General features: G+C 49.2%; 1 protein-coding gene across 2 annotated transcripts in view; it reads left to right on the top strand.

Annotated features, from left to right (window-relative positions):
• Nucleotides 1-16,698, top strand: part of ADCY9 (adenylate cyclase 9) — an 88,941-nt gene extending 72,243 nt beyond the window's left edge. For both annotated transcript variants that reach the window (XM_014892129.2, XM_014892128.2), the window contains 2 exons: nucleotides 1,244-1,285; nucleotides 6,930-16,698. In XM_014892129.2, coding sequence (XP_014747615.1) covers nucleotides 1,244-1,285; nucleotides 6,930-8,118 — 1,231 coding nt within the window. In that variant the 3' untranslated portion in view covers nucleotides 8,119-16,698. The remainder of the gene's footprint in view (nucleotides 1-1,243; nucleotides 1,286-6,929) is intronic.
• Nucleotides 16,699-27,988: the final 11,290 nt, after the last annotated feature.

Raw genomic sequence — 27,988 nt, 5'->3', positions numbered from 1 at the left:
GTTGCTGGAGCTCGTTCCCTTCCCCAGTGCAGCTCCCTGGGGGTTCCTGGCAGAGCAGGGGGAACACTCCTGGACAAGCTCTGTGTCCAGACTTTGTGCAGAAAGAAAGACACAGAACTGGGGATTTTCCCTGCATTTCAACTTTATTAAGGGACTGGGAATGGCTCTTCCAAAGCTCAGAGGTGGGGACCTTGCTGTTGTGTCAGTGTCAGCATCAGCTCTTGCTGAGTGCTGAAGGGGCTCTGTGAATGTCAGGAAACCCCATGATCTCAATGAATGTTACAAATGATTGATAGTGTGTTTGTGTACAAGTGATTGTGTGTTTGTGTACAAGTGATTGTGTATTTCCACCTGTGTGAACAGCAGTGACCATTCGTGGGCAAGGTTCAGAAATCGTGGAATATGTTATTTCATCCCTCAAAAATAAATATTTTAAGTAATAGAGCTGTTCAACTGCAGGTCTGAAAAGGTGATTGATAGAATTGATCCTGAACAAAAGTCACACAGGTTTAGTCAGTGAATCCCATTACTTCAGTTTGTTAATAATCATCTTTTTGTTCATCTCTTACCATGATTCTGATAATTTTTTTTTGTCACAGTGGCAATTGCAGCCATGTCTGTACCACAGGCAGATCCATTCTGCAGTTTTACCTCCTTTTCCTGTAACTAATCCTGAGAGTTTGATACTCTCTTGCTACTTGATTGCAGTAGAGAAATTGTAATACAAGTAAATAAGTGCTTGAACTACTTATTTTCTCCAATGGGTTCTGTGTTTGTTAGGGTTGTGGGGATTTTGGGGATTTTTTGGTTTTGAGTGGTTTGGGGTTTTGTTTGTTTGTTTGTTTGGTTTGGTTTGGGGGCTTTTTGGTTTTTGTTTGGAGATGTTGGGGTTTGTCTCTTTGTGTTTTATTTTTAAAATCTTTGTGCTGTGTGCTCACATAACCAAATCAGAGTTCTGGGATTGCTTTTCCCTATTTTCCAGGTAAGATGGGATTGTTTAACAATTGTTTAACAATTACTTGTTCCAGGCATCACAAAGTTCCCTTTACAGGGATTTGCATCTCTGGCTGGTTCCTTCCAAGCAGATAAGTCATGTTCAGACAAAGTTTGTGCAGTTATCAGGTCTGCAGTGCAGTTACTGGTCTGTGCAATAGAGAAATTGAAAATTCTGTCTGGAATGCTGCAGGAATGTTCATTTATTGCTTTAACTTTCCCTCTGAAATCAGTGCTTTTTTCATTTCAGCTCCATGGAAGCTCCACATCTAGACTTGGCACAGAACTTTAGGTAAGCTTTATATAAAATTACCATCTTAATATTTAGGGATAGAAACATTTTCAGTGAATTACATGTGGTAAAACTTTGCATCCACAGTAATAACTTGGGAATTCAACAAATTGGTTCAGCAAGTTGTGTTTAAGCTCCTTGTGTAATTTCCTTTACAGATGACTTGGGTATGAGCAAAACTCATCAGGGCTGGTGCTACAGTCACAGAGTTGTATAATAATATTTTCTCCTTAAATTGGATTTCTAGGAAATAGAACTATGGAGGAGCTATTTAAATCAGCATCTGTTTTTCCAGTAGCAGCAGTTTTTAGAGCATTATCTGTCCACCACGAGCTGTTTATTTGATTTCCTTGGCTGATTTGCACCATTCAGAAGCAGTGTGAGTTGGGTGCTCTCACAGCTGGGCAGGTGAGAATTCCCTAGTGGAGAGGAGCTTCCTCTGGCAAAGCTGGAAGTGCAGCCAGCTGCCTTCCCAGGATGGGATGTGACAGTCTGGGCTGGCTGTCACCTCTCCTGGGCAGAGCAGGAAGTCAGAAAACTGAGAGCAAAGGAAATTTTAGCCCCCAGCCTTTCAAAGCAAACAAAAATCCCTTCCTGGGTTATTAATGGCCCCTTAAAATAAGCATGGTAGAGGTTCACTCTGGTGATTTCAGTATTGAGTTTCTCATGGGTTTATTGCAAGTTTTTGCAATACCATTTTGAAGTGTTTTTACTGCTCTTTGGTATTAGACAAGTCTGTGTTTGCTCATTGCAAATTTGGGGGCAATATTTGGGCCACGTTGGGCTTGATCTCAAAGGGGTTTTCAGGAGCATGTTACTTGTCCTGGGAGGATGTTGTTTTGTAAAACAAAATGTCTTTTTAATAACTCCCATCTCCACAGATGCTGTGGTAGTTTAGAAAACACATGGGGTTTAGTACAGAGGGATGAGAACAGAGTTTCTTTGGGTATTTATTCACCAAGGACTCAGTATTTACAACACTGTTGGGGTTTGGGGGCTCTGGCTTTTCTTACATGAATTTTCCTTTTTCCTAGTTTTGATTCATGAAAGTTCTTTCTTGTAATAGAATTCCAGTTCATTGAATCCAGAATAGAAATTAAAAGCCAGAAGAATAAAAGGGGCTTTTTTGGTAAACATTAGTATGGTGATCACTCCAGTATTGTCTTAGGATCTGCCTTAGTTTGGATCCTTATTTTTTGTTTGTGAAGCTTTTGTGCTGCTCATATGACAAACTTCTTTCCCAGCAGCTCAGCAGGCTCCTGGCCAGCTGCTAATCACTGATAATAATAATAATAATCATAATCATAATCATAATCATAATAATTCATCCTGCCTTAAATCTATGACAACTGGGTCTTCCCCTCAGTGACAGAAATCTGTGAAAAGATCGCTTGTCAAGCATTGTTTCCCTGCAGATATTTCTCTTCCTGAAATATGTAACTTCTAACTCATGACAGGTGAAGGTGAGGCCCAAACCATGGAGGTGTCTCTTGTGGGAGTGAGGCTTTGCCTCCTTTACAAGGCTTGGCTTGTGATCTAAGGCAGTGACCAAAATATGTCACCCATTAAACATTTCTGAACTTCATTTTTCACTTTTTATTAGGATGTTGTCTGTGCTCCTTCAGCTGAGGAAGAGACCCATGTGCTAATTCTGCTCAGCACTGCCCTTCAGTCCAGCTCTCCTGGCCTGACCCTGCCCAAACTTGGACATTACCAAGTATTGGAAGTTAAAATAGGGAATTGGGACTTAATCCTATTCTGTTTCTGCCATTAAACAGAATTTGGCTTCTTTTTTCAGGGCTTTTACACTGTCTATTATTGTATAACACATTTCTAGAGTACAGAATTTCCCCTTTTTTCTGGTAATGGACTATTAAAAGATGAAGCTCTCTTAGCCTTACAAAATATTTTGCTTTCTGCCAGAATTAAATAAATCAGGCTCCTTGCTTACCCCACTAGTACTGAAGTTTTCCCATGTTTTAAGAGGGCTGGACAAGCTTGTGTGTTGTCTTTAATGAGGTTGTTCCCTTTCCTTGATCAAGACTAGAGATAATATTAATATTGCCTGGGAAGAGAGACAGTGTAATGGTAATGAAGCCTTAGCACAGAGTTCATCTCTGGGCTGTAAATAAAATCTCTGGGCTCTGTAAATAAAAATGTTTGCCTTGTTTTCCAGGCAGCCCAGTTCTTCAGCCCAAAGGATACAACCATGAACTTTGTCTTTTAAGCAGGAAATATTTCTCATTTTCATTGCTTCCTCACCTCAGAGCAGGGGGGATGTGCCACTTTCCAGTGTGGCTGCTCAAGGGGGAGCAGCAATGAGCCACTGGAGTGGGGACTGAAATCACCTGCTTGTAGGGAAGGGTTTACAGGCATCCACTGCACGTTTTTCGTGGGAAGCAGCAGTTTGATCCCTTTTCCACACCTTTCCTCCCTTGCATTCTTCTCTCACATTTAGCAGGCAGAGGCATCATCTTTCAATATAGCAAGATTTCCAAATCCAAACAGGGGTTACTGGCTCAGAAGCCAACTGGTTTTCCAGAAAGCTCTGTAAGTGGAAAGCCATTATCTTCATGATTTGTGATCAAGCCAAAGGAGATTCTATCTCCAGAGTCTCACTTGTTCCATGTTCACAGCCTGGATGGAGGTGCCAAGTTAATAGTGAGGGGGCTGTGCCAGGCAGCATTTCACCAGTTTGAGTTAAAGAAACATTGTCAGCTCAAGATTTCAATTTGAATGATTTTTAAAATCAGTTTGCTGCTGCAACACCTCATAAAAAGTGGAATTGAGAAAGATTGGGCAGAGAGGTTGATCCTTTCAGTTGGAGGTGTGGGGGAGTTGTTCTTTTTATTGCAAAGAGTGACTCCAGGTCACGGCTGCTGCCTGGGGGAGGTGATTTACAGCCTTGTAGGTCCTGGATCCTGGTCACTGCAACATCCTCAGGCTGCATTTCCAAATGAGGACGATGCAGTCACTCTGCTTCAGGCTGGAATCAGGGCTTTCCATACTGATGCACATGTGGATAAAAATGCCTGCTCTGGAGAAGCCACTGCAGCTTCTTTTTGGGATCCCAGCCCATTCCCCATGCATGGAAGGAGGTCAGTGAGTCACTCCCTGCACGTGCAGGTCTCAGGCCAGCAAGGTCAGGCCACACTGAGCAGAGCATGGAGAGCTCCCAGCTGCCATTCCCAGGAATGGGGAACAGGAGGCAGCAGCTCCTTCCCTGAAGGCACATCCTGCCTCCCACTATTCCTGATGGAACATTTGTGGTGCTCACCTCATTCACTGGAGAGGAGTTCAAGTGCTTTGAGGAGTGTTTTGTACAGCAAACTGTAAATAAAAAGCCTTTAATGACTTAAATAAAACCTTGTGGCAGGAAGGTCTGATATTAGAGGGGATTGTTTGGATCAAGCTCATACTCTCAGAGGAGTACCAGAGTCATTGCTCAGATCCTTTCACAGATCTCTGCCCACAAGATGTGTGAAATAATGAACTCAGACTCAGAGAAGAACCTGAATTGTGCTTCTTAATCCAGATTACTTCCTCACTTTCCCCCACCTCTTCTTATTTTCCAAGATCTTTTCTCTTACCTACCATCCCCTCATTTTGTTTTATAAGCCATCAAGCTGAGAGGGCATTTTGTAACCTCCAAAATAGGTTTGTATTTCAGGAATTGTTCCCTTCTAGTCATTAATTATGGAGTCATTTAGGTGGAAAAGACCTCCAAGATCAGGGAATCATAGAATATCCTGAGCTGAAAGGAACCAGTGAGGATCATCAAGTCTAACCATTAACCCAGCCAAGGCCACCACTAAACCATGTCTTTGTCTCTGACTTGTCTTTCAAGGGAGGAGATAAACAGGCTCATAACAGAGGTTCTGTTGAGAATCAGGGAGGAAGGAGTGTCTTGGTACAGCAATTACAGGAACCTTATGGTGGGGCCCTACTTTGAGTTAGGACATCTCCTTTCATGCTCCCGTTGTGAAGAGGCAATAAAATGAATACATCTTCACTTCTGAGAGAAGTATATTTATGGTAGAAAACAAAAGAAGTAATTTCCAGTGTAATCTGTCCTATCTTTCATCTGAAATTCAACCTGCACACTCTGTATTGTAAATATTTCACTCGCCAGAAACTTTTTTCCCCATAGGATTTCTGTAAAAAAGTGAATAGATACAAAGACTGTGGCACAGAGAAATGTTTTTGGATATGGGGCACGTTCATCTGTTTCACAGCTGTGCTGTGGTTTTGTTTCATCACACTTTTCTGTCAATCAAGTATTTGAGAATGAAACTCAGGAAAAGAAACTGTGCCTGTAATAAAGTCCAGTTCTAAAATATATCCAAGGTGGAAGCCTGTCCCCCATGGACGTGAAGCAAGAATGTTTTCATATGTTACAGTAACAAATTCAGCCTTCTCTTCTTGAGCTGTTGTTCCAGTTGTGCTGAGTTTTAATCCCTTCCTGCCTTCCCAGAGAAGTGCAGGCAGGTGCTGAGCATGGATTCCTTTCTGGCTCTCCAGGAGAAAGGCTGACGTGATGATTTCCCTGTTCAAACCATCTCTTAACTTGAGAAACTTCAGTGCATGTCTGCTCATATCAAATCTCAAGCTTTGGCATGATTTTATCCCAGAAATGCAGTTGGATCCCTGCAGAAATGACGGCGTGCCAAGCTGTCTGCCCTGAGCCTTCGCTTCTGGGATTGCATAGGTGGGGCCTTCTCAGATTCAATTTTTGTCTTTGCATCTCTGCAGAAAGTTGAGATTGGAGAGTGCAGATGTCTCCTCGTTCAGGGTGGTTTGGCACTGGCAGATGCTCCATCAGCGCCTCATAATCTGCACAGGCAGGCAGTGAACTGTCGAGAGGTTCTGAAATACTGCTCCAGTCTACGGCAGACAGGAATTTTTGATTATTTTATGTAATCTTGGCACTTGGAGAAACTTTCTGTCTCCGCCATGAAGAGCTGAAGTGGTTTTATCATAGACAAGATGTCAGCACAGCCATGTTCTCCACTTCCATGCAGTTCATAGAGCTGCAGATTATTGGGTCAGAAGGACCTTAAAGCTCATCCAGTTCCAGCCCCCTGCCACAGGGGTTCTCCATGACTGTGTCTTTTACAGGGTTATCTTCTCCCAAACCCTTTAGTAACATTAAAGGCACATGGCAAAGGTTCCTGGTCCTTGGTGAGGACACAAGGGAAAGGCACAGGAGTGTAAAGCAACTGGTTCTGAATATTGGAAAAAATACAAAACCAGAAAACTCCACAAAACTCACAGACACCCCCACGCACAGACGTTCAGTGCACTCAGATACCTAAACACACACAGGTACATTTTTACATACAGTGCTTTGGGTTATATATTTAGATATAATGATAACAATGTCCTTAAAACAGGATTGGGCTGTGCCACTGAACATGATGATAAATACTTGGTGGGTTTAAGGAAGTAATTGGTGAGTATAAGAATTAAATTAATTTTTTAGCGTTTTTTTAACAGCAGATGAAGTTCTCGTATTTTATAATTTAGCATGTAACTAAATTATAAACTTCCACACTTGCTTTTCCAGCAGAGGATTTCTAGCTGTGAGGCAGGGATGGCAGTGCCCTAACTCACCGTGCCCCTGTGTGTTGTCCCCTTTGTGCAGCTCCAGGAAGAGCCCGTGTAACAGCTCAGCGCCGAGCGAGGCGCGGCGGCCGGCGGAGCTCATTGGCCAGGAGGTTGTTCTGGTGTCCTTCCTGCTGCTCCTGCTCGTCTGGTTCCTGAACCGCGAGTTCGAGGTCAGCTACCGGCTGCACTACCACGGGGACGTGGAGGCCGACCTGCACCGCACCAAGATCCAGAGCATGAGGGATCAGGCAGACTGGCTGCTGAGGAATATCATCCCCTACCACGTGGCCGAGCAGCTGAAGGTGTCCCAGAGCTATTCCAAAAACCACGACAGCGGCGGGGTGATCTTTGCCAGCATCGTGAACTTCAGCGAGTTCTACGAGGAGAACTACGAGGGTGGCAAGGAGTGTTACCGGGTCCTGAACGAGCTCATCGGGGACTTTGACGAGCTGCTGAGCAAACCCCACTACAGCAGCATCGAGAAGATCAAAACCATCGGGGCCACCTACATGGCGGCGTCGGGGCTGAACACCTCGCAGTGCCAGGACAGCAGCCATCCCCACGGGCACCTGCAGACCCTTTTTGAATTTGCCAAAGAAATGATGCGGGTGGTGGATGACTTCAACAACAACATGCTGTGGTTTAACTTTAAGCTCCGGATCGGCTTTAACCACGGCCCCCTCACGGCCGGGGTCATCGGCACCACCAAGCTGCTCTATGACATCTGGGGGGACACGGTGAACATCGCCAGCAGGATGGACACCACCGGCGTCGAGTGCCGCATCCAGGTGAGTGAGGAGAGCTACCGCATCCTCAACAAGATGGGGTATGACTTTGACTACAGGGGGACGGTCAATGTGAAGGGGAAGGGGCAGATGAAGACCTACCTTTACCCCAAGTGCATGGACAACGGGATCGTGCCGCATCACCAGTTGTCCATATCTCCGGACATTCGGGTTCAAGTGGATGGCAGCATTGGGCGGTCTCCGACGGATGAGATCGCCAACCTGGTGCCTTCTGTACAGAATTCTGATAAGGTCGCCCATGGCACAGAGAGCTCAGAAGCCAAGGACATCCTTCCCTCCGCCAAGAAGCTCCAGAAAGACGCGGCGAAGGCAGAGGAGAGGTGCAGGTTTGGCAAAGCCGTGGACAAGGATGACTGTGAGGAAGCGGGGACTGAGGAGATCAATGAACTGACAAAGCTAAATATCTCTAAGAGTGTATGATGAACTGTCAGAGTTGCATGAAGTGCTCTGTCCATAGAAACACACAGACTTTTGCAATTGGCAGTTTTCTTTTTCAAGAGAGACCTTCTCCACACCTGGGTTGTACGTTTGTGTTCATTTCGGCACCTGGGGCTGTGTGGATCATGGCTCTTCAGGGCTTGTTTTCATCCATCTCTCTCCTCCATGCCCCAAATCACATCCCAAGCTCCCCAGCTCCCAGTGCAACCATCTTACAGCTGAGTAGAGGATATTAAGTGCCTTCAGATATACTCCATTGGACTCCCTGTCAAGGTACAGAGGCCCCAAGTGAAATCATAGCTTTGGGTATTTATCTAATTTTAAAGAAAAGAAAAGCTGTGGTTATATCATTTTTATTGTTGTTTCTCACAAAACACTTTTTTTGGCTAATGCAACTCCTTGGGTTTTTTATATCTCTCGGAACAATGTTTTACTGTTATCAGACCTTTTGTATGTAACACACAGACATGTGCATGTATCTACCATATGAGACTGCTATAAAGTGCCAGTAATGCACCACAAGAATGTCTGGGCGAGGGGTGACACACTTTGGGTCGGGCTGGAGGGGGAGCCGTGCCGTGGCTCAGCCTTTAGTTAGGGCAGGAGGAGCAGCTGCTGTCGTTGTGTTCTCCTTTCCCGATGCTTTCTGCAGCCTCCATGTGCCATCGTGTGCTTTGGATACTCTTCTTTTCCATATAGCCAATGAGTTACTGATCTGGGAATGGAAGGAGGGTTGGGACAGTGCCAGCTCTGGGGACAGGTTTCCAGAAGCAGAGGAGAGACCACGGGAGTGCTGCAGTTCAGGGCTCCCGGCTCCGTACGCGGCTCAGTGGGTGAAGGTAGGTGACGTCGGTGTCTCTGAGCTGATTGGAGAGAGAGAAAGAGAGAAGCAAAATAAATGTTTTGGGAATGCCTTTATTTATTTATTTATTTTATTCCTGTTTGGTTTCTTGGGTTCTTTTTTATTTTGTTTGGGAATTTTCATGTGTGGAAGGGACCGGGAGAGATGAATTGTTCATGGGTTTAACAGGAGTAATAAGACAGTGTTTGAGCCTCTTTGAACTACCAACCACTGTGAGGATGTTACCTTAGGCAATATTTGTTTCCAAACGACACTTTGGAAGCCACCAAACACAGTTGAGTATCCCAGCTTCCCTCTGGACTGAACTAATGGTGCTGCACAATATTTTTCAGGATTTTTACACACACACACACATACACTCTGTGTTTTTGCAGCAGAGAAGAGAACAGAATGCTCCCTTCCTGCTGCTGAAAGCAGGAATAGGGGAAAGAGTCCTTGTAGTGAGCTGAGAAGCACAATCATTTCCCAGTCCTGCAGTCAGCTCCGTGCAGGTCCCTGGGAGCAGAGGCTGGTGGGAGCCCAGGAGCTGCTTGCACAGAGGGAACTTGTGGGGCTGGGGGCTTAGGCTGTGCCAGTTTGCCCTCTGCATGCTTCCACCACTTCCCTCTCTGGCATTTGATGCCCTGCTGGGGATCATATTGACCATTCAAGTATTCTAGTTCAGCCAGTTCCCTCTGACACCAAATAAAGTGAAAGGATTTTTATTCCCAAAACAAGTTGATCAGCCAGGCAAGAGCTGGGGAAAGGCGGTGCTGCACTGGCTGAGTGGTGCTGGGGGCTCTTTCCATCTCAACTCAAGTCAGAATGTATTGATTCTTCCTCTTATCCCCGTGTGATTTTGGGGTGTGAGTAATAAATATATCAATTGTGGGGTTCCTGGTCAGCTGGTGGAGATCCATCTGCACTCCACAGTCAGCATGGAGCCCGTGAAGCCTTGATCAGATGTGAGTGTGGGGTTTCTGGATCTCAGTTCAATAGAACTCTGCACACAGGTCCTGCAAAGCTGCTGTGATGCATGTCAGTATTCCCTTTGATAGGAAAGCTGTTCAGAATTCATCTTCTTTGCTCAATCTGCCAACACACAGCAAACCAGAGGATCCTCACCCCCAAATCCCTGTGCCATAGATGCTGTTGCCTGTTTGGAGGCTGTTCCCTATGAGCAGCAGTGTGAGGTGGTTTTGAGTGCACAGTTTTCCAGGAGCTTCCTTCTCCCTAGGTTACAACTCCCTCCTCCCTATTGTGGGTTGCACTTCCAACTTTCAGGTAGTAATTCTGCAAATACCTCTTGCATCTGAAGAATGTATTCCTGAAACCATTGTCAGGGTTCTTGGTTCAGCTAAGGTGTGTCAGTATTCCTTTTCCTACAGTCAAGGAGCTAAAACGATCCAGAATTGTTTACATGCCTTCCAGTGTTATGTTATTGTCTTAGAGTCGTTCCAGCCTTTCTCCCTGTCATTTCTTTCTCCCGGTTTTATAGACCCTGCCCATCCTTGCTCTCTCCCTCCTTAGCTGTGTGCAAGGGCAGAGCTCAGTCAGGATGTGCTGGCTCCCTAAGACGCTGCACAATAACCGAACCTCCACCAGCCCCAGCCCTGCACTCAGGAGAGGTTGGCAATCCGTGGTTAAACCCGAAAGGAAAAGGTGCTGGAATGGGACCCCGGACCTAAAGCACCTTCCTCTTCATTGTTCAAGCACTTCAGGATGCAAAATCCTTCTCCTCCAGCCTATAAAGTACTCAAGGCTCCCGTGCTGCTATGGTGTGGGGCTGTGGGAATATCGTTGGGTTTATGGGAACATATGAATACCAAACCCCAAACCCACCAAGGCCTCTCTCTGTTGACACTAAGCAAATAAAGGCACTGAGGACAGCAGCACTGTTGGACTCAGAAATCAAGGGCTGTTGTCTGCTCTGGGAACTGCCAGTGATTGTACTCTGCCTTAACTCTGGGTTGGGGAAGGACTCCTGATGGGTGACCAGTGGTGGCCCGTTTGCTCATTGCCAGGACAGCAGCAAGAACCCTACAGCTGGGGGGCTGCCAGGGGTTAAATCTCTTCAATGCAGTGTAGTAACCAAATCAAGTTCTTTCCCAATGGATGCTTTGGAGGGGGAGATTTTCCAGGTGGAAGGAGATACCTGTTTGTGTTGTAAACCAGAGTGAGATGAACCTTCACACCTTCCCTTATGCTTTTGAAGATTTATCCTGACACTAAAATGACTCTGGAGGCGTTTCATTTTCAGTGTTGTGTGCTCTGCTGCAGAATTCCTGACACGTGTGCTGGTGGGAGGCCACAGGCAAAGTTCACTCCATTAAAATGCCTGAGGTGTGTGTGTGCTCCTGGTGCCAGCAGTGCTGTCAGTGAACGTGGTGTGTTGGCCAGGTCCCCAGGGCTTTATTCCACGGGGAAATCCGTGCGTGGCTGCACTTCCACAATCTTTAGGGTGGTTTAGTGGCAGTGATTTAAAAATGGTCCAGAGAAAGGGACTGGGGAGATTGCTGAGTATCTGTGAGCCCCGTGTTGCTTTCTGCCACTTGCAGCACCTGCTCCAGGGTGCAGAGTGACAAGGAGTGCACAGAATATTGTCAGCAGTGAGGTCTTAATCTGCTGCTAACACACCAAAAACGCTTCTTCCTCCCTGCTGCTCCTGTGAGAGATTTCTCAGTGAGAACCAGGTAAATGGCATTCCCGTTCACTTCTGGCATTAGGATTTGGAGAAGAATGGATTTGCCTGTTACTTCCCAGGATTTGGGGCCATTCCCCTTTGCTGGAGGTAACATGAGCAGAGTGGGACAGTGCCACGGTCTGGCTGCAGCTTCTGCTGTGTCCCAGGAGTGACAGAATGAAGGGAGGAAAGGATGGATTCCCCAAGGGCTTTACACAAAACACAAGTATTTGGATACTCTTCTTTTAGGGCTAAAACACAGAAACAAGATGCCCAGAGAAAACTGAAGGGAGCTCCTTGTACCCATAGCAGCTTTAGATAAAGAGGAGTTTATTCCTGAGTGAAAGGCCAACTCTTTAGGGTTTCCGGCATTTTAAAATTGCTAACTCTGACCTGTTTCTAAAGCTGTCATTCTGAATACAGCAATAGGTGTTGCCAGGGAGCAATTAATTCGTGTCACAACATCTCAAGAGGCTGAGGGTGCCTGAGGCTGGCTGTTTAAATCTGCACCTTGGCTTGGGAGGGTTCTGCCAAATTTAAAGACCCTGTTTTCTCCCTTCTTCCCTGCTGTGGTCTGGTTTGCTCCATCTGCATGGGACACACAGGTGGCTGTTGCCTCTCTGCTTCTCACCTTTGGGAACCTGTGTCTTCCTCATTGCACAGCAGCACCTGACCTGAGGTGACAGCTCTGGGTGCTGCTGTCACTGCTGGTGCCTCCCTGTGTCCTGAGCAGAGGGGACATTGTCTTTGCTTTGATGGCTGGTCCATTTTGCCTGGTCACAGCTGCAGCTTCCTCCTCGTGGTGGTGGCAGAAGTTACAGAAGAGGCACATCCCTGCAGTTATATTTAAGAATTGAATTTTAAAATGCAGTTGTTGTTTATTGATGTGATTTTTCCAGTTGCTGGAAATGTCAGAGGGATGGTTTGACTGTAAGTACAGAATGATTTGCATGTGGGAGCAGTCAAGGTGGAGGTGCAGGGATGACCAGTGCCATGGCACTGCCATCTCAATACCCAGGCAGGTGTGAAAAGCCAGCTGAAGTCTCAGAGTAATGCTGAGACTTGACTGGCTGCTTGTGGAACATCAGTTTGGGCAGAAAAGTAATTTTCTCCAATGTTTTTCTCCTTTTGAGTTCTTCCTGTAGGCTCTAGCAGTCCTTGGTTTATTTCCTGGGGTAAAACCTGAATTGCTCTTTGCTGTTGCTGAGACTGAACTGTGCAGGCTGTGGCAGTGAGATTCTGCAAAATCCTGTTAAAAAGTTGGAATTAGTAACCATTACTCACCAATTCCTGCAGTCCTTGGAGCTGAGTGCTGTGGGTAGGACACAGTGTCATGCTTTGGCTCCATATGGGAACGTGCTGGCAGGTCTGGAATGGAGAAGACAAGGAGAAGGGAATGTGGAACGAGCTGCTGGGTGGTTTCAAGGGCTGATCTGTGTCCTGGAGTGCTGCACGGGAAGGTGTCTCAGGTGTGAAGCAGAGCCTTGGTTTCCCGAGCTGTTCTTGTTTTCTGGGAACAGGGAACCAGAGACCCTTAAAATGGGCTGATTTTGTTAAAATCTGCATTAACACCACCCTTTGAACTCTGTACAGAGAGTTTATTGGTGAAAGTCAGACAGCAGGAGCTTATTGCTTTTGTCTTATTTAAAAGGTTCATTTAAAATGAAACATCAGGCTCTGTAGGTGTTGAAGGAGAAAATAAAACAGATGGAATGTGTCTTGTCTTGACAGCGGTGCAATTTGAGTGTGCCATAGGAAGGAAGTTTGAGGTGCTTTGCAGGCACTGGGTAAAGCTCTGGGAGGAAAAAATACAAATATTTTGTATAAAATCTCTTTCAAGTCTTTCTGGTGTGAACTGAGCTTCTGTCTCAGCCCTGCTAAGGGGCTGGGCTGTACAACACGTACAGGGCTCCTTGCCTTTGGGAGTCAATATTGGCTTGGGAGAAAGAAGATTAGTTTGGACAAAACAGATTGGTGGGAGATATTTAAAGCTTTTTTTCTTTCCTGGCCCTTTACTGTAGCTGCTGAACATTTGCTGCCCTACCCCAGCTGCACAGCCCAAGGCTGGCCAGGAGCTGGAGGCAGTGCCCAGGGGTGGGGTTCAACCTCCTCAGGATCTGTCCCACGTGCCAGGCTCCACACTGGGGATCAGTGTCTGGGACAGCAGCACTTGGTGGTTTACACTTCTGGAATGGCCCCAGGCCACTTCAGCCTCTCTTGCCTCAGCCTTGGCATTGTTTGCTCCATTCTCTCCCTGTTCCCTGGCTCACTGCAACAACTACACAGAATCCCAGAATGGTTTTGGGTTGGAAGGGATCTTAAAGCTCATCTTGTTCCACTCCCTGCCATGGGACACTTCCCCTATCCCAGGTTGCTCCAAGCCCTGTCCAGCCTGGCCTTGGACCCTTCCAGGGGTCCAGGGGCAGCCACAGCTTCTCTGGGCACCCTGTGCCAGGGCCTGCCCACCCTGCCAGGGAACAATTCCTTCCCAATATCCCATCCAGCCCTGCCCTCTGGCAATGGAAGCCATTCCCTGTGTCCTGTCCTCCATCCCTTATCCCAAATCCCTCTCCAGCTCTCCTGGACCCCCTTTGGGCCCTGCAAGGGGCTCTGAGGTGTCCCTGGAGCCTTCTCTTCTCCAGGTGAGCACCCCCAGCTCTCCCAGCCTGGCTCCAGAGCGGAGGGGCTCCAGCCCTTGGAGCATCTCCGTGCCCATAACAGGTTTTAATGTCCAGAAATTGCAGCGTTCACTCAGTTGAAGAACTGCAGAGAAGATCATGGCTGGAGACGGTTGGTACAAGTTCCCGTTCTCATCGGTGATGCCCTGACCAATTTATCATCCAGCTCATTTCTGGTGTGGTGTAAGCCAGTGCCACCACTTGCATGTCACTGATTTGGCCATCAATTCTCAAATCCTCCTTCAGTTGAGTTAAAGTTACTTTCTCAAGTTTTTCCTTCTTTTCCTCCCTCCGTTACTCAAGTCTTCACTTGTTTCTACCTTAGTGCAAGTGGAATTGAAGATAGTTTGTATCGATTTTTTCTGAGAGATACAACTCAGGACAGGGAAGGACACAGAGCATGTGATCCATCTGTGGGTGTGTCCAAGGGGAAATGCCTCTTTAGTGACTCTGAAGCTTTGCCTTTTCCAGGTGAGCCCAGAGCTGTGTTTAGGGTTTATTTCCAGTACTGGATGTACCACTCCATCATGTCCAAAGGAAGGGGTGGCAGCACTGCCAGCTCTGCTCTGTGTCGCTGCCTCAGCCGGGGTTTGGCCACTGCACAGGTACTGCCATGGTCCCACTGGCACCAGCTGATGTTCCAGAAGCCCACAGTTACCAGTGACCCTCTCCCCAATTTAATTGCTTCTGGTTTCAGAGCCCATGCTGATATACAGAAATACATAATACATATACTGAGACAGAGACTTGTTACACCCTACTCCAAGTACAGCTTTAAACTTCCAAAGTAATAAACTCTTTCAAGCCAAGAGCCTTAACAACTCCAACATCTGCTGAGACAAGAAACACAGTCCCACGTCACGCTGAATATTTGGGAATTGTTCCTGCTCGGTGGCGGGTGTCTCTGGTTTGCAGGGAGGCAGCAGCAGTATCCAAAGATGGCAAAGACCTTGGCCACCCTCACCCAGTTCCCCAGGAACAGGTAAACAAGCTCCCCCTGTGTGCTCTCAGGAAAGTCACCTCGCTGCCCAATGCCGGCTGGATGGCTTTAGGTGTTGAACTGCTCAGGAAAGCTCCTTCTTTCCATGAAACAATATTCTTAACTTAGCATAAAACGTTGTCTTTGCTATTGGCAGGGGCTGGATTCCTCCTTTCTCGCCCGTTGGTCCTTTCAGCACTGAGGGGGACAAGGCAGGGATGTAAATGATGGGGAAGGGGGGTCAGCTGGGAAGGAGCTGGGTGTGCCCCAGTGGAGGAGCTGCCATGTAGGTCCCGTAGTGGTGCCTGGGCAGCAGTGGCTCCAGCAGCCAAGCTGTCCCCAAGCTCTGGGGAGGTTGCTCCTGGGCAGATGCTGCTGCCTGCTCCATGCAGCCAGGCCACGGACACCTTGGTAACACCTTTCCTCCTGCCTGTTGGTTTGCTTTTCTCACGGAGCAAATTTCAGCTGGTTACTGAAAGCCTGCCCTAGCAATCAGAGCGTGGTTGTGTCCAACCACGACTGGCTGGGGTGGGGATAAGGGTTGGTGTTTGGGGTTGGATCTGCCCACCCTCTGTCCACACGGTGACACCCACACAGTGATCCCCCTGTAAAAGCCATCACTGGGAGTCGAGGGTGGTGGTACCTGATTGCAAACACCCTGAGAGAGATGAGTTTTGGAGTGATCAGCTGAAAACAGAGTTGGCTTTGATTTGCCAAGGACAAGGAATGGGCCTGGGAGCCAGCACAGGCTCCCCGAGCATCCCCTGCTTCCTTGAGAAGCTCCCTCAGCACTGACCCAGGGCTTCAGCACTCCCTGTCCTTGCTCAAGCACACGTGGGGATGGATAGATCCCCAGACAGAAAGCATTAACTGAAAATGCCATTGAAACATTCAATTACAAATTGAAAATGAATTGAGAACAGTTTCCAGTTAAAATATTTTAAAAGGCAAATTTAAGTGTTTTGAAGTCTCCAGGTTAGCTGGACATTATTTTTTCCTGGTATCTCTGGTTCCTTTCCCTCCTGCCCAGCGCAGCCCGTGTTCCCTCCCCCCTTCTCCATCCCTTGCAGAAAGAGAGAACCGCTCTGTTTACACTCCCTGCTGGGGCAGCCTGGCCCGGGGCTGTGCGGGGGGACGGGGCTTCCTCGCAGCAGCCTCACTGTAAATACTCTGTGCCAATGCTTCGTGGACAAACCGAGATGGCGAGAAGTTGTATCTGTGAAATATTAAGCTCTGTGTGTATATAGATCCAACGCGTGTTATCTGCGGCTCTGTAATCAATTGTATATTAAACTGTTCCACTGTACGGCCGATCATTTCATGCTCTCTTAGATGTAGAAAAGCTGAGAAGTAATTCACAATACACTGTGTCAACTCCAAATCGTTTTTGCTTTCGTATTTTTGCTCCTGCCCTGCTTCAGCCGCAGTCCTTGGCACATGATCTGGAAGAAAAACAGTTTGGAATAGGTTTTTCAGCCCTTTGTTTGGGATCTGGCTTTTAACAATGTTTCTTTGATAATCATGAAGCCACCAAGTTCGTTTTTGATTAGGTGCATATTTAGGAGGCATCTTAAACACGGAAGGGATTTGTCACATAGACGTGCTGCACTTTGATGCGTTGGCTGGCAGTGAATGACCTTCCTGTTCCCAGTGCCCAGGGTGAAGAGACAACTCCTTCCTAATTCTTCCTCATTTTGATCCAGTTCTGAAGCATTGGGAGGGGGCCGTGCAGGCACCATTGGCAGCACCTCTGCAGCCACCATAGGTCACTGCTGGGCAGAGCTTTTCCTCACAGAGAGCTTGTGTTGTCCAAAACTGGGGATGAGCTTTGAGAAGTCATTTTTCTCTTTGGCAGAGAGCATTGATGGTTTACTCTGGAGTTCCAGTGCCTTTTTCAAATCCCCTTAATTTGCTTGGAAGGGGGAATGAGGCAGTTTTTCAGGAGTGAGTGTCCACAGAGCAAGGACTGGCTGAGCAGCAGTGGCTGGACAAGAAGAGGAGCCTTGATACTTCCAAAACTGGAATCTGACCCAAAGAGCAAACCCCATGTCTGTCTGTCTGTCCCACATTCCCCCACTTCTCTCGGGGTTTCTTGTCAGCTTCCCACTGTGTGTTTATCAGGTTTCACTGGGGAATGAAGCCCTGAGCCCTTCCCAGTCAGGGTTTGACCTGGCAGGTGTGAAGGTTTCCTCTGGGTGCTGCTGCCTGTCGATGAGCAGTGACCCACCCCCATTGGTCCTGCAGCACCAAACCCTTCTCACTAGGCAGCCACAGCATCTGAATGTGTCCAGCCACGTTGTCCAAATTCCCTTTCCCTGCTCTCCCTTGGCTGCAGCACAGCAAGAACTGGTGGAATCAAAGAGAAATAGCATCCAGTTTTGCTGGGTCCCGACTGATTCCTTTCCCACATATTTTGGCCGATTGTTTTTTTCCCCACAGACCAGGTAAGTATGAGAGCACAAGGTAACACCTGTGTTGCAGTTGGCACCACAGCCAGCATTTGCCCTGGGCTCCTCAGTGCAAGCCCAGTGTTTAATGCCAATAGGAGTGTGTAGGCCTTGCTGGGGTGTTCCCAGGTATTTGCCTTCTGCTGTAGGTTAAAACTGTTCCAATGTTGTCCAGTCAGGTTCTGCTTGTGGATCATGGTGATTGTCAACTGCCAAGGGATATTTTTTAATAAATCTGGTGAAGGTATTTCAAACAAATCCAGTCTTGCTGTTTTCAGTTTGTCTTGTCCTGGATAAGCCCACATTAAAGTTTCTTTTCTCTCTGTGCTTTGGTTCGTGGTCAGGACATGTCATACACCAATGTTAGATGTATTGAAAGACCCACCCTGTGCATGGTTAGTTTATGAGAGGATGTGTAACAAGAAAAGCTCAAAGGTCTCTCAGGGAGATGTTTCACAGCAGTTCCTGAAAGTCTGGACTGTGTTTGTCCACAGTGAGCTGTGGGTGCTTGGCCTGCTGCCATGTTGTGCTCGGGACAGCAGAACCAACCCGGAGGCTGCTCCATATCTCCCATCTACAGGTGCTGCCATTGATCTGGCACCTCAGGCATGCTGCAGAATGGGATCACTGCTTTCTTCCTCCTCTGGAAGAAGGAGGCTCCAGGATTGCCCTGGGTGCTGGGAAGGTGAGTGGTGCCCGACCCCACATGTTATTGGTGTGGGGCTGGTCCCAGGTTCTGCACTGCCTGGCTGTGCCACTCTCGGGGTTTCCGGTTCTGAGGAGCCACCATCAGCTCGGGGTAATGGAGAGGTGCTGCAGCACCTGGAGCCACCTCGCGGTCTGTGACCCTTGCGTGCCTGGAAACTGCCCGGCCTCCTTCTCTCCTTTCATGTGGAGGTGAGAACTTGCAGGTGAGCTCTGGCCCAGGCTTGGCCACATACTAGGAGCCCAGTGCCCTCCCAGCTCCAGCAGTGTGGGAGGTGGGTGTGGAGCAATCTGCCAGCTCCTGCTCTGGTTCCCCTGGGGTATCTTCGGGGATTTCTTGGGGATCTCTAATCCAAGCTGTTCTCCTCTTTTCCTGAGGCTGCTCCAGCTCTGTCTGGGTACAGCCCTGGAGTCCATCTCTGCCCAGGGAATGCCGATCTGCCTCTCTCTGCTGTGCCATCACCACTACTTCATCAAAGGACTCTGCCCTCCTCCTGCTTCAGGAGCAGCCCATGGAGAGGGTGCTCTCACCTGGCTTCCCACACCAGCCACCGACTTTCCTTTTCACACCAAAGAGCTTTTCCTTCATCTCTGGGTCAAATCTTTCTTTGGAGCAATGAATTCCCCCTGCTCTCTCTGGTTCTGTGACATTTCAGTCCAGCGGAGCTCACAGCAGTTTGTATTGATGGCTGTGGCCCCTGCAGTGGCATGGGGGGTGTCGTGTGCCATGGCTCTGCCAGGGGGACCTGCAGGGCTGTGCTCAGCCTGGCCACAGCAGCTTTGGGTCTCACTTGTTAACCACTGCTTTGCTTTTGGTAACTAAACTTCTGTTGCTTTGCAACGTCACTCAGCAATTCTCATTTCCCAGCCTCGCAAAGTTTATGGGAATTTAGGAGCTAGTTGCAAATGAACTTCATTAACATGCTTAATTATCTTATAAACCTCATACCCATCTGTCCAGCATATGCTTTGTACTTGGCACTCGATGACAAAGTGACCATGTTGGGTTTGGCACAAGGTGCCTGAGAGAGGGAACCTTTGGGAAGAGCCCAGCTCTGCCTGGCCTGTGTTAGTGCACGGGGCATACTGGAGGTGAAATGTCCTTTTTCAAAGGCTGTGTCCAAGCTGGGAGATGGGAAATTACGTATAGAACATGTGGCAGAATGGCACGATCTTAGGAATGATCTGTTAAAAGCAAAGAACTATTGAAAGAATTGAAACAAACCCCAATCGCTGTTGGGCTGCAAAGATCCCGGACTGGCATTCCATGGTGGCACATGATGCATTTCACAGGGGGGAAGTTGGGCTGCAGTCACAGCACTGGGTGCCTTGAGCAGTCCCAGGAAATGCTTCTGTCCTTATTTCACGTTATTGAAAAAAATAGAAAAAATGAGCCTTTAATTCCAGGTTGGTTTGCAAAGCCTGGGTAAGGGACAATGCAAACCCCAGACTTGCACCAGAGCCCCCTGAGGGTTTAGGGGCTGTGACAGGGTCTGGGCAGAGACCATCAGCTCTTTTATAGAGCAGCATTGTGTTGGAGCCACCTCTGTCAGTGGTCACTCAGCCCGTGGGGTGACCCACGCTGCGTGCGCCTTGCTCACCTCGCGGCATGGGAAGAGCAGCAATGTTGTGTTGGATGTTCTGCTCTTTGGGCACGTGTTTGGAGCCAAGCTGAAGCAGAACATGGAATTTTGCAGGCCTGAGAGGGAGAAAGGAGCTGGGATGAGCAGCCCTGGGATGAGCTCTCCTGCCACCACAGCAGTGGTGAGTCCATGTGTCCGGGCAGTGGAGAGCAGGGAGCACAGTGCATAGCAAAGTGCTGACGAAGGATCTCCTTCCCTCCTCTTGCTCTTGCCAGCTCACATCAAGCCAAAGACACCTTGTTCCTGCAGGGGCTTGGATAACACCCCAGCCTGGGCACCCCTCTGCCTTCCACCCTCTGCCTCCAGCCTCCTGGTCCGAGGCCAACATCCCTATCACATTACCAGCCCCATTCCCCTCCAGCGCCAGCAGTCACGAAGTTTAGGAGAGAGAATGTTGGAAACTGTGGAGCTGGAGCTCTAAATAATTGTAGATATGAGCAAACCAGAGATGTGGCTATAGAGCAAGTGTTGCCTCTGTGTCCTGTGGTTGTGACCAAACTGGGCAGTGGAAGAGAAAACACAACTTTGCAGCGGGTTGGTGGTTTGTGGTGTTTTTTGTGTGGAGTTTGTATGGGTTTTTTGGGGGGAGCTCAGGCCCCCAGGGCACCGTGGTTTGATGGCATTGCAAGTGATGTACAAACTTGTATTAGTAGCATTTTCTGATAACTCTGTGCCAGCCACACTCTGCATCCTCCTCCTGGAAAAAGAGGAAATAATTTAACTTTTCTTTCTAACCCACAGAAAATACAAGAGGAAAGTGCCCCCCCCATGTGGCTCCTGCCTGCAGAGCTGCTGTTGCACAGTGCCTGCCCCAGCATCCAGCACCGATTCCACGCCACAGGAGCCACAGCTGCACCCGTGGGTGCCACTTTGATCCAGCTGGGCATGAGCAGCTCTGTTAGGAACAGGTCCTGCTGGTCCTTGCCTCCTAGCTCCCCCAAACTCTGCCTAGTGAACTCATCTCTGCTGAGAGGGGTCACATGGAGCCTGTGGAGAAGGGAACATCCATGGGAACAGAGGAGCTGGTGTGATACCAGGATGGTACCTAGAACCAGAGGCCCCCTGAAATGGTTTGTAGACCTGAAGGTTCCCAGTTTACTGGTGGTGGGGTCCTGTAAAGGCTGTCACAGCTGTGCTGATGCCAAGTGCACCTAGGGGCATTGGGAAAGGGGAGTCAGATGTGACAGGCTGAGCTGAGGTCTTGCAGCATGTATCACTCTCTGCTTCCAGGCCAGGTCCCTGAACTCATCATTCCCTCCTGACCTCCATTCTGGGTGTTATATCTGTTCTCCTCCTTTCTGGCTGGGTTTTGGGTTGTCCATGCACATGGAAGAAGGCAGTTTCTTTCTTTTATACCTACTGCATAAAGGTGTAAATGCCATAAGGCCTCTCGTTGCCAAAGATGTTTCCCAAAGACTGAAGATGCCAGGAAAGACCCTACAAAGCCACGGGACTGTGATAGGCAGAAACCTGCAGTTCTCCCCTTTGTCCCCGCCGGCAGACGGGGCTAGGATGGCCTTGGGGACAAGGGGACAGGAGGGGCTGGCAAGGACGCGGGGCCCCGGCATGTCCCGGCCTTTATCTCCCCCTAGTGCCACCCTCCAGGCTCCTTTGCTCCGGTGCTGCGCCGTGCACAGAGTCCGGCAGTGCCTCTCACAGCAGCCCTGGGGCTTGAGGGGACCAGCTCTGGGACAGCCACATCCCAGAGCAGCACAGGGATGTGGGGAACGGGACGGGGCAGGGCACAGCTATGGGGCAGGACCCTGTCGGCCACAGGTGCGATGACCTGAGTTAACCCAAAATCCTGGTCAAGTAAGCGCCAGGAAGAGCCACGACATCCAACTGCGACAAGGAGGTGTTTGGCATCACGGGAGCTGCGGTGGTGATGGGACGAGAGGAGACGGTGGAGAGTGAGGTGATGAATGTGCCTTTGCTTGGCCTGAAGGAACCCAAAAGGTGACATATCCAAGGGTAAAATGAGTGTGTTCTGGTGGAACTGTAACCTGAGGAAGACCAGGGGCCTCTCGCAGCTGTGACACGCCTGAGGGAGGGGACAGGGTCACCCCCTGCCTGCGAGGCTACGAGGATGTGTGGCCCCGTGCTCGAGGCAGCCTGGCCCCGGTGGAGCTGTGATCACCTTTGGTCACCGGGACCTTGCTCAGTCCTGAGCCGTTGTCCTTGAGCCATGCGTGCCCCGAGCTGTGTCCAGCCTCAGCAGGAGCCGGGGATAGCACACAGCCCGTGGGGCTCTGCTCTGCCGCCTTGTCCGAGCTTCTCTCCGAGCTTCCCGTCGCCCGTGCTTTGAGCAGGGAAAAGGGGCAAGAGGCTCTTCCTCAAAGACCGGCTCTCCCCTCAGCCCGCAGGGTAAGGTGTGGGAGGGAACTGGTTAAAAGATAACGATTGGCACCACAAAAGGGCTCTGTGCCGCTGTGGGTGGGGTCACAGGCGTCTCCCCGGTTTGGCTCCCCGGGGAGCCGCTTCACACCCTGCTGCAGGTGATGTGCTGTGCTCTGCCTCGGGTCACCTGGCACCTCTGGGGACTCCACGTTTTGGGCTAGTCCCCAAGCCGGGGTTGGAGCCTCTACTGATTTAGTGCGTTTCTCTTGGCTTTTTAGCGCTTCTGCTGGGAGCGAGTCCTGCACATGGTGCCGGGGACACGGGACAGGCTGGGGGCACAGGGCAGGGTGTGGGGCTGTGCTCTGTGGGGCAGGGCAGGGGGCTGTGTAGCATGAGGCCACGCTCTGTGGGGAATGTGGGGTACACTGGCAGCCTCTGCTTTATGGGGGGACCCAAGCCATGCTGGATCCAGGTCACTGCATCCCCAACATAAGGACCTGCCCAAGCCGGGGGGTCACAGAGCAGCTGTGTCACAAAACACCCGTTCACTGCCAACATCCTCCACCACCCTGTGCTCTTCCAGTCCTGGTACCAATCCCAGGGCTCTTCCCAGCGGGAATCTGCCCACTGAAGGAGTTTGCTGCTCTCTTCTGGCTTTAGACACGTTTCGAATTGGAGGATTCCTGTTTTTTAAACGGCACAGAGGGGACTCGTGCACGCACAGGGTTAATTGACACGAAAGCCCGTTGGGTTTTAGCAGCCCCCCCCCCCCCCCCCCGCGGCCGGCCCCGCTGGCAGCCCTGTGCCCGGGTATTTATAGCACCGTGAACTTTGAGCGTGTCCAGCAAGCGGGCAAAACCCGCTGGGGACGTGGGCACTGCCTCGGCAGAACTGCAGGCTGCCGGGGGTCCTGGCCCAGGCTTCAGCAAAGCAACCCAGACCATCCACCAGCACATCCCGGCCCCTTGTGCCCCACACAGCCCATAGCCAGGCAGCTCCGGGGCACCCAGGGACCCCCGGCTGTGGGACCCCTGTGAACGCACCTGGGTGGCCAAGGGCGTGGGGTTGAGCCTCCTTCAGCCACAGCAGCATCAGAGCAACATCCTCCCAAGCTGATGTTCCAGGTTTTGAGCTGGCAGTCCCTGGTTTCAGTAACAGCTGAACACAGGCATCTTCCCTTTTCCATGACAAAAAACAGCAGAAGATCCCACTTCTTCACGGTGTCCTGGGGCAGATTCCTTCTCATCAGACAACCTGCCATGTCCTGGAGAGAAAACATTCTGTGTAGCCTCCTTACTCTGAAATTAGGCAGAGGAAAAGAACAGTATGGGTGGTAGGGGATGGGAAGTCAGTGTGTGCAAAGTCTTGAAAAATACCTTAAAAACAAAATAACAGGATCTGTTTGTCTTTTAGCAGGTGACATTAGGTACCTATGGATTGAAGGGGCAGCCCAGAAAGCCAGCGTTATCCTGGGCTCATGCCACAGCATGGGCAGCAGGTGAGGGTGGGATTCAGGTGAGATCACACCTGCAAAGCTGCCTCCAGTTCTGGGGCACCAGCATCAGAAGGGTGTGGAGCTGCTGAAGTGAGTCCAGGGGAGGTCATGGAGATGCTCCAAGGGCTGGAGCCCCTCCGCTCTGGAGCCAGGCTGGGAGAGCTGGGGGTGCTCACCTGGAGAAGAGAAGGCTCCAGGGACACCTCAGAGCCCTTCCAGGGCCTAAAGGAGCTCCAGGAGAGCTGGAGAGGGACTGGGGACAAGGGATGGAGGGACAGGACACAGGGAATGGCTTCCCACTGCCAGAGGGCAGGGCTGGATGGGATATTGGGAAGGAATTGTTCCCTGGAGGGTGGGCAGGCCCTGGCACAGGGTGCCCAGAGAAGCTGTGGCTGCCCCTGGATCCCTGGCAGTGTCCAAGGCCAGGCTGGACAGGGCTTGGAGCAACCTGGCACAGTGGAAGGTGTCCCTGCGCGTGGCTGGGGTGGCACTGGATGAGCTTTAAGATCCAATCCAAATCATTTATAAAAAGGCTATGAAAGCACCCAGGGGCTGCAGTGTAGGGGTCTGTGGAAGACTCCAGCCCTACTGGTCAGTGCTTCTCCAGCATTTCAAGTCTATAAGATGGTTGGGGTATTAGTTTTAGGAATGATTGATACTGAAGCAGAGAGAACAGGAAACCCTGGTCTGCCATGCCTCCATCCACAGTGGGATTCTGCTCCAACTGCTCCATGTGCTGAAATTCCCTTAACTCAAAACTGATACATGGCTTTGCACAGAAGGTCTAGAAGAGGTGGGCATCGAGGATAATTAAAGAAATGGAGTAGCTTTCATCCAAGGAAGAACTAAACAGGCTGGGATGCTTCATCCAGGGCAGAAAATTACAAATGAATAAGACAGAAAGCAGAAGTGAAGTTTTCCCGAGGTCAGAGAAGTCTGTGTGGATCTTCATGAGAACAGTGAGAGATTTCTGGTTCTCTGAGATTAATTGCTGACACAAAGATTTATCTCCAGCCCCTTCTCCTGGGACGGGGTGTAGGATTTGCAGACCTGGTTACCAGAAACCCATGAAGACCATGTTATTTTTTTTCCTCAAAAGCAACTGAAATGTTGTGACCAAAATTTGATATTTTTCCTGTGTTTTCAGTGTGATTCTGTCCCCAGAAGAGAGCATTCCATCTGCCATGGGTAATGTGTGACAGTGCTGTAAGCAAAGGAAAATTGGGTCCTGTAAAGGGCAGTGTCTTGAAATTTTGATCATGGAGGACCAGCTTCATTTATAATTACAAATATACACAGATTTGTACAATTACACATCTCAGCTGGCTCTGAGGGCAAGTGCTCAAGGTTGCCCCTCTTCTGAAAGCATTGGCAATTTACTTGTGGGAAAACTTATTTTATATCCTTGGGAGAATATAATGATGTTGCTGTTGCCCCCTGAGATGTTTTTAGGTTCTGCTCATGCCAGGAATGGCCACAGAGCTTTGCATCAGCAGGCAAAGGAGCAAGCACTGAAATATCAGGGAAGGAAAGGCAGGAATGGTTTCAGTCTTACAGATTCCTGCATAAAATAGAGGCTAAAGCACATCTTCAAAATGATTGAGCGAGGACACTGCTCATTACATAAGGTTGTTGGGGGGGAAAAAATAGGCTGATTTACATTTTTATAGGAAATAAAAGGAGGTTTGTGGGTGACATAGCACCTTCCGCTGTGAATGTCAGCGTGAGATAAGTGGGCTTCAAAGGGAAGAGTAACCATTTTCCTGCAGGGACAGTCCATCCCAGAGAGCTGAGTCTGGGAGAAAAGCTCTTCTTGAAGGAAATTTTTGTTGCTGTAACAAATACGTTTATTTAGTGCAATTCACATTGACTGCAAGGCTGCTACTTCTCATTTCTGTTGGTTACTCTGAATTTTGGTGAAGCTTTGGGTAGCAGGAAAACCGAACTGCCTGTTTTCTGGATGTGGTGTTTTCAGGGCAGGAATTTCAGGGCAGGATGTGCTGTTTAGGAGTGAGGGGATTTTCTCAGGGTTGGAGTTTAGTGATACCTTAATTTCATTCACAGTGAGTCCCCTGGTGGGGTTTTACCCTGGTTTCAGGCCGGTGGCCCTCTGAGATTTGCTGTGCCGTGCCTCAGATCCGCGGCTGTCTGGCAGAACAATTCCGGTTGCTCAAAAGCACCGATTAGCATAAATGAAGGAGTGGGTGAAATGTTCATTATATTGCCTACTGTCATGTTTGTGTACCAGATTTTGTTACCATCTGTCATTTCTGTTTTCTTGTTGTTGCCAAAAGTTGTCATTCTGAATGGAGGGTGGAGACTTATCTTCAAAAGCCAACGTGAGATAATTTTAGGTACTTCAGGGCTCATGTGTTCCGTGCTGGGTGTCAGTGGCCCTCACGTACATCAGCCCCACGTGTCTTTGGTAAAATCTGGGCAATGGTTTAGCTAAAGGAGTGTTTAAACCATTGGGGTCATGCAAATGCACGAGATTCTCATCTCTTGTCATTCAAAAAGAGTATCTGGTCCTCGCAATTGCAAAGAAAAGCTTGAAAATAAAATATGTTTTCCTTAATCTTAAAAAAAATACAGAATACAGAGAAGGGTGTATGTGGGGACATTGCAGTGTTAAAATCCAAGCACTTGCCCAGAGTCCTGGCCAAGGAAAGTAACAGCTCTGCTATAATGGACTGCAGCATCCCCAGATAATTTCCAGAGATGTAAATATCCCAGGGACTGAAGCTGGACAAATTCAACCTTGAAATGAGCCGCAGCTCTCTTGCAGCAACGGTGGCTGCGTACTGCGACAGCATGGGAGGGGAGCGGAGCCTGCACCGGGGCTTGCAGCCTTTCGAGCAAAATGAGCTCATTTCAACCACACACTTTGAATTCAGTGACTGGGAGGAAGGGCTCAGCCTGCAAGCAGGGAGCTGGCAGGTGAAGCCACGAGGATTTCTTGCCTTGTCCAAGTGCTTTGAGATCATCTGGTCTGAAAGCTCAGTGTCCTGTGCCTGCTGGGGAGAGAGAGGGCTCAGGGTGCCTGGATCATCCTCCTTTGATCAGGCTGGAGCACCAGGCTGCTGCTGTGAACTGTCAAACCTCCCTGGCAATGCCAGGCCCATGCTGGCACCTCATCACTTCCCATGCCAGCCCATGTCAGCAGCTCTGCTCTCCCCAGGGTCGCTGGGATTTCATCTGGCCTGAGTGACAGGGCTCAACGTTCACCTGAAATACAGGTGAACGTGACATCCAAAAATGCAAAAAAAACCAAAGATCGAATGACTTCAATTGGACTTAAACTCCAGGAAAATACAAAGCCAAACAGTTTGGGGATTTTTTTTGTTAGTTTGAGCTCACCCAATGGTGCAAAGCCATGATGTCCCAGTGTTGTGGTGGGAACTCTCACTGGTGTGGGAATGCAGAGGGTCACTGCTTCTTCCCAGAGAGCTGAGGAAGGTGAAGATGGAGCTGCCTTTGCTCTGGAAGCAGCAGAGATCACTCCAAACATCTCTGATCAAAGGTTGGAGGGAGACCAGGACCTGTAATGACTGCAGTAATTACTGGGTACTTCTTTGAAGATGTCCAGGTATCTGTACTGTGTGTTATGATCTGTGTTATGCACCTTCCAGTGCCTAAAGGGGCTCCAGGAGAGCTGGAGAGGGATTTGGGATAAGGGATGGAGGACAGGACACAGGGAATGACTTCCCACTGCCAGAGGGCAGGGCTGGATGGGATATTGGGAAGGAATCGTTCCCTGAAAGGGTGGGCAGGCCCTGGCACAGGGTGCCCAGAGGAGCTGTGGCTGTCCCTGGATCCCTGGAAGGGTCCAAGGCCAGGCTGGACGGGGTTTGGAGCACCTTGGGACAGTGGGAGGTGTCCCTGCCCGTGGCAGGAGGTGGAACAAGATGAGCTTTAAGGCCCTTTCCAACCCAAAACCAGTCTGTGATTCTATGAAAATCCTGTATTTTATCCAATCTTTGAGTACTTTTATAATACAGATTTGAGGTAACAGCTCTGTCATGTTTTAACACTTCAATAATGTAA

Source organism: Sturnus vulgaris, chromosome 16 (genome assembly GCF_052056855.1).
Source record: "Sturnus vulgaris isolate bStuVul1 chromosome 16, bStuVul1.hap1, whole genome shotgun sequence".
Taxonomy (NCBI): domain Eukaryota; kingdom Metazoa; phylum Chordata; class Aves; order Passeriformes; family Sturnidae; genus Sturnus; species Sturnus vulgaris.
The sequence above is the reverse complement of the archived record's forward strand: the minus strand, read 5'-3'. Positions and strand labels throughout refer to the sequence as shown.